Raw genomic sequence first — 12,628 nt, 5'->3', positions numbered from 1 at the left:
GATGCATGGGATTGTGTGCAGTGTTTTGAGCTGGAGAGAAAGCTGGTCAGCAGATGGGAAGAAAAGACTTGCTATAAATGGGTCTTTTTCTGATTAGCAGGCAGTGACTATTGGGGTACTGCAGGGACCCCAACTGTTCACATCATGTATGAATGATTTGGAAGTGGGGACTAAATGTATTATCTCCAAATTTGTAGATGATAGGAAGTTGGGTGAGAGGAGGATGCGGACATGCTTCAGCATGATCTGGACAGCTGAGTGAGCATGAGTGGCAAATGCAATATAACGTGGATAAATGTGAGATCCATTTGAGCTCCAGGCACCCACCACCCACTGTTTTTTAAAAAAAACTTGGCTTGTACATCTCATTTAAACCTTGCCCCTCGCGCATTAAATTTATGTCCCCTAGTAATTGACACTTCGGAAAAGCTCCTGACTATCCACTCTGTCCATGCCCCTTATAATCTGATGGTGGGAAAGTCCAGAACTTGAGGATTATAGTTTGAGGATAACCTTAGAATTGAAGTGAGGAGAAATTTCTCCATCCAGAGTGGTGAATGTGTGGAAATAAAGTAGTTAAAGCCAAAATATTGTGCGATTTCAAGAAAGCATTTAGCTCCGTGGGGCTAAAGGGATATAGGTGTAGGTATGAACAGGATATTGAATTTGATGATCAGCCAAGATCAAAATGAATGGTGGAGCAGGCATGAAGGGCTGAATGGCCTACTCCTGCTTCTAGTTTCTAATGTGTATTACAGCAGTTTTCTTTACTGAATCTTCCAGACCACTGAATATGTAGCAGCATATGTTCAGTTAAACTGAGACAATAGAAATCATTAAAGTGAACTAAGTAGGAACTTGAGAGCAGGAGTAGGCTGTTCTGTTGAGGATTAACCAGACAATGCATGGTGAGTACTCATCTCCCAATCTTTTATTACTTGCTAGCAAGAACAGACAGCAAATTTCACTGATGTTTTGCTGATTCATAAAAATAATTAGCAGTTATAGTTAATTACAGCAAATGAGAAACGGGCAACTTTCTAATTGTTCATTTCCATACATAGTCCACCAATCATAGCATAGCTTTTTGCCCTTGATTATCCAATAGAAAACCATCTAATTAATTAGCATAATCATAGAATCCCTGCAGTTCAGAAAGAGGCCATTCGACCCATTTGTGTCTGTACCAACCACAATCCCACTCGAGCCTTATCCCCATAACCCTATGTATCAACCATAGCTGCTGCTCCTAATACTAACGGGAAATTTACCACTTCCAATCCACCTAACCCACACATCTTTGGACTGTGGGTAGAAACTGGAGCAACCGGAAGAAATCCACGCAGACATGGGGAGAATGTGCAGACTGCACACAAACAGTGAACCAGGCTGCGAATTGAACTAGGTCCCTGCTGCTGTGAGGCAGTGCTGGTCACTGTGCCACCCCATTCATAATATGTCACCATATCTTTTTTGTATTTGTCGTGGTAACTTGTCTTTGTTTCATCCTGTGTCTAAGGCTGGGAATGCATTGTTTGGAACTAAAAGTTAGATTACTTTCTTTCGTGAATACGCAACTGCTAACCTTCAAGGCATTGTTTCCATTTTTGCTGTCAATTTCCACTCTCCTACCCCCCCCCCCCCCCCCTTACCCCCCCATCCCCCCACTGGTCCTTTTTAAGGACTATCCAATTGGCCCTCCACGAGCTTTATGCGCATTAATTTTGTAAATCTTTCCTTGGCTGATGCATAGGTCATGGAGATGGGAAGCTGGGCTGTGGATAGGACCACAAGGGTGGCAAATAGAACAAATGCAGCAAGAAAAAGGTTGGATAACTGCACACAGGACAATAAGCAAGGCCAGGCCCCTAATAAAGTATTTGAAAACCGTCTTGAAAAGTCTCCAAATCGCCTGCCAATGCTAGGGAGGCAACCTTACCAGTCGCAAGGCTTTCCCTGAGCAACTGACTGCAGGAGATGCACTTGCTCCTGAACGGTCTGTACACCAGTGTCGATCCTATGATCCTCACTGATGTAGAAGCAGCATGTCTCATTGTCAGCCACACAAACTCCCCCTTGTGCCACCAGTAAAACGATTAAGGATGAGGTTGTATGACCGCTGGCAATCACGCCCACCCTTGTCGGTGAGCTTAGCCTCGGAAGTGGGGGCCTGTGAGATGCATAAGAGATTGTTACTCACGCGATCCCGAAAGGATGTCATGGGACCAGACAGTGTGGAAGCAGAATCGGGCTTCCCGGTAGTCATAATCGGCAAGGTATGTACAAGCACTCAATGGCAAATCACCCACCCAAGTGTTACCAGGGGTATAATTCCTTCTAACACACGGCCACGTCAGTGTTTAATGGTCACAGTAAGAAGTCTTAACACCAGGTTTATTTGGAATCACCAAACTTTTGGAGTGCTGTTCCTTTTATGTAATTTAATGGTTACAGTGGTGGGCTGTGCCTTGAGCAGGTGCATTCAAAGAACAACACAGCACAGGAAACAGGCCCTTCGGCCCTCCAAGCCTGTGCCGCTCTTGCTTCCAACTAGACTATTCATTTGTATCCCTCCATTCCCAGTCTGTTCATGTGGCTTTCCAGATAAGTCTTAAACGATCCCAGTATGTCTGCCTCTACCACCTTGGCAGTGCATTCCAGGCCCCCACCACCCTCAGTGTAAAATACATCCCTGTGACATCTGTGTTAAACCTTGCCCCCCTCAACTTGAACCTGTGACCCGTTGTGTTCGTCACCTCTGACCTGGGAAAAAGTTTCCCACTGTTCACCCTATCTATGCCCTTCATAATTTTGTACACCTCTATTAGGTCGCCCCTCATCCTCTGTCTTTCCAGGGAGAACAACTCCAGTTTACCCAATCTCTCCTCATAGCTCCTCATTCCAGATGATGATCACCATGTCATCAGCATACCACGGAAGGTCACAAAGGAGGGTCAAAAAATCTCAACTATGGCAGAGTATGAAAATAAATCACAAGATTCAGTGGCCATAAATTAATTTATGGCGATGGTGTAAAACAGGCGATCACATTCACCATCTGTTATGCTCTCTCCTGACTTTCCTATCTAAGAAAGATGTAAAAGGAGCAGCAGAACCAAAATCGTTCATTTTAGGCAAATGGCAAAAGTCAAAATTCCACCCAACCTTTCAATACTGAACACCAAAAGAAATGAAAAATGATTGTCTGAAATGTTTGTAATTGTCATGTTATCACATTTGTATGGAGTTCCTCATTTTATTGTATTTGATTACACAAATTATTATTGATGAATTAATAAATGCATTGAAATAATGCACAAATGAATTTGCATTTGTTACAATTATCATTGAAAGAAATTTCATTCAGTAATGACAATCAATTCATTATCAGGAGCAAAACACAAAACTCCAGTAAGCCACCAGGATAGTCTTTAACAGAATATTGAGTTTTAATCATTAATGTCATTTGGGTTTTGGAGCATTGAGTGAAAAAGAACTTGTACCTTTTTATGACCTCAGGATGCCTTAAACTACTTTATAGGTAATGAAATGCTTTTTCTATTGTGATGTCAATGTTTTTTTCTTAAAATACATTTTATATAAGTAAAAAGCTTAAGTTTAAGATTCCTCCAAGTTTCATACCTTGCATATCCATCTGATTTGATCAGTTATGCCATGTGTAGTAGTGGATGAGTTTAACAATAACATTAAATCAGTGTTAAGAAGAGACAATTCACAATTATCACAGGAGATGGTTTTCTCCCATTAAGTATTTACAAATAGTCATGATTGGATTTAAACGTTCCAATCATACATTCAGCAGCAGAACTTATGTCTTTACAAATATTAAAATCTTTGGTAAAGAGAACAGTGAGCATAGTAGTGTCCCAGCAGGATTGGCACCAATCTTAAGTAGAAATTGCAATCGATGGATTGTGTCACAAACCTCCTCCCCCCAAATGACTGCAGGTTTTTATACTCTGCAATTGTTAAAGCATTGTCTTTTCTGTAATAGCAGTTATAAACATTTGTTCATGCATGAGAACCTCAAATGGTAGTGTTTTCCCAATCGACAAAACACTTGGATATCCTAGGTTATTCTTTGAAAAGAAAAACTGACAGACATAGGTCCCCCACTCAAATTACAAACTGGCAACTAAAAAGAAAAATGATCCCACTCCTAAAATTGTTCCAAGATGGGCATGAATTGAAGATCTGATGAAAAATGAAGAAAGCAACTTGATCTGGCACCTGGTGGCTCAAAAGGCAACTGGGCAGCCAGGCAATTAGGAGCATATTGTTGAGAGATTGGAGTCTCTGCACAAACTGCCATTTTAAACCAGAGCCACCCAAAAGCTTAAAAATAATACTAGGGAGAGGACAAAGCAAAGGATGAAATTGCATATATCAAGTGCAAATTTTCCAAATAAAAGCATGATTTTTAAACTACAAGTTCATAAATCCTACAAAGTTACTGCGGCAGAATAAAGAAAAAGTTTGCTGGCAAGGGACTCCAAACATTAAATTCTGGAATAATACTGGTGCTGATAACACCAAGGTTGCGGGTAGTGGGATCATTTTGAGAAAAACTGCATTCTGTTTAGATTGACAATAGATAAAAAAGAAACATAAGGACTGTCTGTGTTAGTCGACAGTTAAAAATTGCAGATGCCGTTTATATTCAGAGAATCTGGAGAAGATCAGCAAATGTGCATGCACTTAAGGGACCGCCAAGAAACTGTCGTCGACACAGGTATAATCCACACTAGGCACTAAGAATTAAATTAAAACACGCAGACCTGTATAATACCTAGCAAAACAACTATCACTAACAAGGTCATAAGATTAATATGCTTTTCTTCATTTCTGATCATTTTAAGAACCACACATAGCGTGCTTGAAAGTTAACGATAACATTTTGTACGACCACAGGGTTGTGAAATGCAAGATTAAAATATTTTGAAAAATGTATATCTTTACAAATAAATCCTATCAAAAGCATAGAATAACTAGACAAGTAAATTATACAGTATTTTAAGCAGCAGCAACATATACTGACATATATGACTAAATTAAACATAAATGTGGCACAAATAGACAGATGAATATACATAATTTATAGATCACACGTTGTTCCCAGTCATTTCACAAGAGGTTTACAACTCTGATTATTATATTACTTTGTACATCTGTACAATAAACATGTTAAATATTTTAGAGTATTTAACAAACAATATAATTAACAATTGCAGAAAACATTTGCCCCATAATTATAAAAGATCAGCTCTTAACTCACTGGCCGGTGAGAGATGGGGGAAAAAGGGAAATAGAGTTAAAACTCTGCCTCTAACCCTAGACACATCGAGTACTTAATGGGCTGAACACAAACAGGGCCTGTAATCTTAGGGGGGACTCTGTGCAATCCTCAGATGGGGTCCCTAACCCCAAAAGGGGGAACTCAAATCTCCCTTGTTTCCCTTGTCATAATTTACCTCAGTTGTAGTACACAGGACAGTGTGTGTATTCCACTGGTCAAATAGCCCGATGTGCCAAAATCAGGCAGCCACAGTCTTCAAGCCATTGGTCAGCAAGGCACCATGCTTTACTACCATGTAGAGGGGTTTACCATCTTGGTGGAACCTCCAAGAAACTGTTGAGAATTAACCAGACAATGCACGGTGAGTACGCAATCTCCCAAGCATTTATTACTTGCAAGGAGAACAGACACCGTGAATTTATTATGATGTTCTGTTGATTCATACAGATAATTAGCAGTTATGGTTATTTACAGTAAATGAGATGAGCAGCTTTCTAATCTTTGTTTTACATACATAGTCCACCAAAGCATAGCTTTTTGCCCTTATCCAGTAAAGAAACATCTTTATTAGCATAATATATCACCATTTTTTTTGTATCTGTAACGGTAACTTGTCTTTGTTTCATCCTGTGGCTAAGACTGGGAAAGCAGTGTTTATGAAACTGACAGATTAGTTTTTTTTTCCTAAGTACGCAACCGCTGACCTTCAAGGTATTGTTTACATTTTTGCTGAGAAAATTGTCACGCTGTTGTACCTTTAATTTCCACAGTTCAGCCCATATTAAATGATGGAGCAGGTTCTATGATGATTTAACAAATATTTCAATGCCTTTTTCATGATGCTGGCAAGATATTTCCCTTGGTTAGGGAGTCTAGAGCCAGGGGGTACCATTTGAAAAGAAGGGGAAATGCCAGGACGGAGATGAGGAGAAATTCTGGTACTGAGGGTTGTGAATTTTTTGAATTGTCTATCCCAGAGGTCTATGGAAATTCATCATGTATGTTTAGAACAGTGATGTCTGATTATCCCTATAATCCTTTGTGTTGTTAGCAAACGGAAGAGGCATTGAAATATTTGATCAGCCATGATCATATTAAATGGTGGAGCAGGCTCTTTGGGCTGAATGGCCTACTCCTGTTCCTATGTTCATAACTACCTCGCTTTAATGATTTCTGTTGTCTCGCAGTTTATAAGCACTGTGAACATATGTTGCTAAATATTCAGTGGTCTGAAAGATTCAGTCAAAGCAGGAAAGAAAACTGCTGCAATGCTGTACTGAGCTCACTAATTTGAGCAGTTTAACGAAGGAGAAGAATCCTGCCTTAAAACGTAAGCATATTGTCATGTTCTCAAATTGCTCAGATTAAGAAAGATTAATGATGTTACAGAACTTCAAATGATTTTGCTAAGTACTTTATTTTGATGCATGATGCATAATCCTTGAAAGTAATTCAAATTATTATTCATTGGTCCCTATAAAAATGGCTGCTCATACAAGTATGCATGCACAGCATTGGCAGCAAACTGTCTTTTAACATGTGCAAATACTATAAAGACAGTTAATAAGGATGGATTTAAACTAATTTGACAGGGTTTTGTGCAAGGTCCATAATATGGTCAAGAATTGAGTACAATAGTGGAGAACCTGAAGGAGATGAGGTGCAAAGAGTAAGTGGAAAAATAAATCCTGGTGTTTTTATTTTGCAAAGAAACTATGATTAATATTTGAGAAGTTTATGGAAAGCACAGCAGGAACCTGAAAAATGTTCACATAGAAAGCAGTGAGAGGTTAGAACAGGAGATTAGCAGACAACGTTAAATTGAACCCAAAACATTTTCTAGATATAAACTGAAATGGTTGGGTGAATAAAGACCCCAAAGAGATCTTCGGGTAAAGCCAGAAATGATGGCTGAAGTTTTAATTGAGTACTATGCATCTTTATTACATTGGGCAGATTATATGACTGTTACAGTAAGAAAGGGAAATTTTGGATGGATTAATATTTAAGATGTATGAAAAAAGATTAGCATTACTGAAGGTTGAAAAAATTAATAGTGTAAGTAGTAGAGGCACTGCCAATCTTCAGTGGATACAGGGTTTATGTTAGAGGGCTTAAAAATGGTACAATTTAGAAAAGGTGTTGGAACAGAACTTGGGGGCATACGAGCACAAATCGTGAAGGTGACGGGGCAGGTCCAGAAAATGTTTAAAAAGGCATTAATGACCTTGAACTTTAAACATTGAAGCGGAGTGCAAAAGCAAGGAAGCTATGATGAACTTTTTTATGAAACATTTGGGGTTTGACCTCAGCTGGGGTCTTGGACCCAATTCTGGACACTGTAGATTTAAGAAGGAAAGAATCACTACGGTGCAGAATCGGGCAATTTGGCCCATTGAGCCTGCATTGGACACCCCCAGTGACCATGTGTATTTATTATGGTTAATCCACCTAACCTACACCTTTTTGGACTATGGGAAGAAATCAGAGTATCCAGAAGAAACCCATGCAGACACTAGGAGATGGTGCAAACTCTACACGGTCACCCCAAGGTTGGGATCAAACTCGGTTCCTGGTACTTTGAGGCAGCAGTGCTATCCACTGTGCCACCATGATGTGAAGGCTTTAAAGTATGCATGAAAGGTTTACAAGAAATGGCTTTAGAGATGCAGGGGTCCTGCGATGTGGAAAGACCAGAGAAACTGAGGCTATCTTAAGAAAAGCTAAGAGCAGGTTTTGCTATAGGTGCTCAAAATCATTAAGAGTTTAGACAGAGTAGATGAGCAGGGAAGCTGATTACATTGCTGTAAGGGCCAAGAACCAGAGGGTATTAAAGATGATTGGCAGAAGCACAATAGGGGACGTGAGGGTATGCCTTTTATGTAGTGAATGATTTAAGATTTGGAATGCACCACCTGAGAGCATGGTGGAACTAGATGCAATTGAGGTTTTCAAAAGGAAATTGGATAAGCACCTAAAGAGAAAAATTGCAGAGTTACAGGGAAGGGCCAGAAGAGTGGGGCTAGTTGGGTTGTTCTTGCAGACAGCTGGTATAAACACAAGGGGCTGAATGCCCACCTTGTAAACTATACATTCTATAATTATATGACTGAAAGGTAATCTAGGAATCGAAATCAGTCCACCTAACATCAATGGTTTGAGAAATTATTGGAAACTGTTCTTTTGATTTGATATGTCATTGGTACACCATGAAAAGTATTGTTTCTTGCATGCTATACATACAAAGTATATCATCCATAGAGTATAATGTGGAGAAGGAAAGGCGAGGGTGCAGATTGTAGTGTCAGTCATAGCTGGGGAGTAGAGAAAGATCAAATTAATGTAAGGTAAGACCATTCAAGTCTGACAGCAAGGAAGTAGCTGTTCTTGAGTTGGTTGGTAACATGATCTGATTTTTGAGACTTTTTCTTTGAAGAAATGGGGAGCCAACATGCTTTGATTAAAATAAATCATGCCTGACTAATGATGGAATCCTTTTGAGGTAATTGAGGAAGGTGGTATGCTATATGTGTATTGGGCTTCTAGAAGATATTTGGCTAACGGCCAAATAAGAGACTTATGAAAGTAGTAATTGAGGTCTAGATATTGAATGGTGCAGTGAAAGGAAGCAGTGTGTGTGAATGGATGGATTTCATTTCCAGCCAGAGGTAGTTTGTAGTGATATTCCCCAGGGTCAGTTTTGGGTCCATTTATTCTTCTGTTAATTGACCTGGAGTGTGATTTGGGAGCAAAATTATAAAGTTGTAAATGATATAAAACTTACTTTAGTAGATACTGATGGGGATGGTTGTAGACTTAGGATGACATAGGATTGTGTAATGATAGAAGCACAGAAAATGGAGTTCAATGCAGAGAAAGTATAACAAACAGAAGAACTTTGGTGTCCACATATCCAATGACATGGGGTTAAGATGGTTGACGAAAGAACCAGAGGAGACTGAGCACGAAAGAAGCCATTTGGTCCCACTATCCTTTGCCAGCCCTTAAAGGTGTCAAATGTAGTCCTGTATCCCAGATTTACCTCTCTAACTCTGTAAATTAGCCCTCTAAATGCATGTTCACTTGCATTTTGAACGTTTCTGTGGAATCTGTTTCCACTATCCTTGTGGGTAGTGTGTTCTAAGTAGTAATAAAACCATTTTTTTTCTCATTTTAATTCTTTTACCAACAGTTTTAAAATATAAGCTCTGGTTGCTGATTTACTTGCCAGAGGAAACAGAACAAGTTGGTAGACGAATCTCAAATTTTGTATGCCTCAGTTGGATCTTGCCTTAACCTTTTCTCTTAGAGACCAATCTCGGCTTTCTCCACTTAATTCAAGTCCCTTATCCTTTCTATCATTCTGGTATATCTCTGTACCCTTGCAAAGCTTTGGGCATCCTTGCTAGTAAATTGTTTATATAATTATATGCAACACTAACCAGAGCTTTGTAAAAGTTTAAAAGGTAGAAATTTAACAACTTACATTCATTCTTTAGTGCCCCTATTTACAAAGTTGAGTATCCTGTGTGTTTTTAAGCAGCCTGATCTGAATTGCAGTCCCTGAAAGTGGTTGAAACAAATTGAAGAGCAATCTTCAAGTAGAATTGAATGTGTACTTAAAAATAAGTAGAGCTTTGGGGAAAGAGGGAAGTGAGCCTAATTGGATAACGGACCTGGCATAGGCATAATGGCCTTAGTAACCTTCTGTGCTGTATAATTCAATGAAAAAATAGTTTTATACCTTTCACTGAGCTGCTCTGGAAACACAAGTGATATATGTCTCAAGAGGAAAGTGCCTCTTTTTTTTAAAAAGTAATCTATCATTTGTCCTCTTTGCTAGAAATGTTTTTGTTCAGTATTGTGCATTCTCTACAAAAATGACACCAGCTACTTACAAGGAAGGATTTGGAGCTCCTTGTTGGAATCAAATTTATTTATACTTGTTTTGCTTCAATACAGGAAACATTTTTTTGTCTTTACACTCCACCCAAAAATAAGTGCTTTGCTCTAAACATTTATTTTTCAGAACTATGTTGATCGTGGGGTGCAAACGCAGTCATGGACTTATTTGCCAATGAATAGGCACAGAACTCATCGTCGAGCATCAGATGATTATGTAAAGGCATGTTGTATTTACAGTGTGAAGTATAGACGTTTTTAATTTACTTACGGTGAATTTTTATTTTCTTATACCTTTTGTGTAGCTACAGAGTTGCATAACCGTTTATATAGAATTATAAACTGCAGCACAGAAATAGGCCATTTTGTGGCACAGGAGGAGGCCATTTGGCCCATTGTATCTGCACTAGCTCTCCAAACAGCCCAAACAATTGGCAGTACTGGTGTTTATCCTCCACACGAATGTCCTTGCACTCCTCCTTATAATCTAACTGCATTTCCTTCTATTATGTTTACTGAGCTTCCATTAAATACGTTTCTGCTATTTGCCTCACCCAGTCCACATGGTTGCAGTTTCTACTTTCTGATTACTTCTAATAAAGAAGTTTCTCTTAAATTCCTAATTGAATTGATTGGTAAATTATTCTTATGACCCCTAGTTTTGGGCTACCCATAGCTAGAACTCTCATCTGTTTATCCTCTCAAATCTCTTCTTGCTTTTAATGACTCTGGGCCACCTTTCACTTTTCTGGAGAGAAGAATCCAGCCTGTTCAGTTCTTACTGATTTGGTGTCTTTTTGAACCACCTTTAGCATTTTTTAAATATGGAGACTACAAGTGTTCAGTGCTTAGTATGGTGCAACAAATGTTCTATATAAAATTTAACATTAAACAGATAATTTGGAAATGCTCAAGTAAGGTAGCATCTGTAGAGAGAGAGAAAGGGTTGATGCTTCAGATTAAGACCTTTCATCAAGCTTAACTGTTTTTCCTCTCTCCACAGATACTGCCTGACCTGTGTTTATAGCATTTATAGCATTGTTGATTTATATTTCAGATTTCTAGCATCTGTAATATTTTGGTTTTATTTAACATAACTTTGCCTAACATACCCTTTTACGGTAATAGCTCTATCTTGGTACCTTGTCCTGATTCACTGGTTAAACATAAACATCCAAACTGTTGTCATTTTGGTGAAAATATAGCTGAAATGTTTTTCTGCTGGAACTGTGGTTGAGCCTTGCACAGAAATTTGTGTATTTACGTTCAGTTGCATGTTGTAGATCTAGGGTGCTGTCATATTGAATCATTAATGAAATAGATGGTGAGAATTTATGATCCAATTTAAAATGGCACAGCACAATCCGCTTACCATTGCCTATATCGGCTCCTTAGATGTTCGATTATATTTCCCTTACGTTGCTTTTACCTCACCTTTGCAAGTTTTAAGTGTGTATCCAATTCCTTTTGGAGGGCTATTATTTAATCTGCTTTCACAGATACATTCTAGATCACCTGACTTGCTGGTTCTTTTGCATTTTTTCTCTAGTTATTAACTCTCTTCCTAGTGGAGACTACTTTTCTTTATCAAAACCATTCATTATTTTGAAAATCTATGAAATCTCCTTTAGCCTTATCTGCTCTAAGAACAATCCCAACTTCTCTATCTCTTCATTTAACTGAAATGTAAAAAAGCTAAAAATGCGCAAGTCTTTTGCCTAGTTTTAAATGTTTTTATTGAAAACTTGAGATTTGTGATTCTTGATATTTTGAGCATATTAGCCACAGCTGGAGAGGAAATGACCATCAAAACTCAACAAATTTTTGGGAACCTCATGTTCTACAGTTTGTATATATAGCTGTTACCCATAATGTTATCACCAATAAATAAGACCAGATGTTCAGTGGCCTTGTTCATAAGGGCATTTTGCTGTTTTTAATAATGTTCTACAATAGAATTGTTAACGCAGTTTAGAGGATACCATTGGTTAGTGCCTATTTGCTGTGGCTAATCTTTCCACTGCAATTTTTGAAGGTAAGAATAAGCAGCATGGTACCATTTAGAAGCAGATGCCTGATGTTCAGTAGCATTAAATGGAATGGAAATTACAGTCCTGAGTATAGTAGCAGTGGCAGTAGTCCCACACTTAGGTCACGTGGAATGGGAACAGTACTTTGATCTGACATCAGTGTAGAGTAGGAATCAGAAGTTGGCAAAACTGAGGGTGTAGTTTGAGGTTTTGATTCCTGGTATTCATCAACATTGGGAGGGGTTAAGTCGGTGTTTGACAGCACCAGGTGGGTGCGTGGGAGAGGATTCCTAGGTTCAGTAGTAGCGTTTTGTGCTTTCCAAACAAATTCTACAAAGTTTGTATTTTATGGTTCCTGGATGTGTTTAGACTAAGGTAG

At 38.8% G+C, this 12,628-nt stretch overlaps 1 protein-coding gene across 1 annotated transcript in view; it reads left to right on the top strand.

Annotated features, from left to right (window-relative positions):
- dazl (deleted in azoospermia-like) overlaps positions 1-12,628 on the top strand; it is a 144,233-nt gene that overhangs the window by 117,478 nt on the left and 14,127 nt on the right. The window contains exon 11 of the mRNA XM_080214642.1: positions 2,089-2,276. Within this exon, the coding sequence (XP_080070768.1) occupies positions 2,089-2,276 (188 nt within the window). The remainder of the gene's footprint in view (positions 1-2,088; positions 2,277-12,628) is intronic.

Source organism: Carcharhinus amblyrhynchos, chromosome 2 (assembly GCF_965287045.1).
Source record: "Carcharhinus amblyrhynchos chromosome 2, sCarAmb.v2.hapA, whole genome shotgun sequence".
NCBI lineage: Eukaryota > Metazoa > Chordata > Chondrichthyes > Carcharhiniformes > Carcharhinidae > Carcharhinus > Carcharhinus amblyrhynchos.
This window is presented reverse-complemented; position numbering and strand designations above follow the sequence as displayed.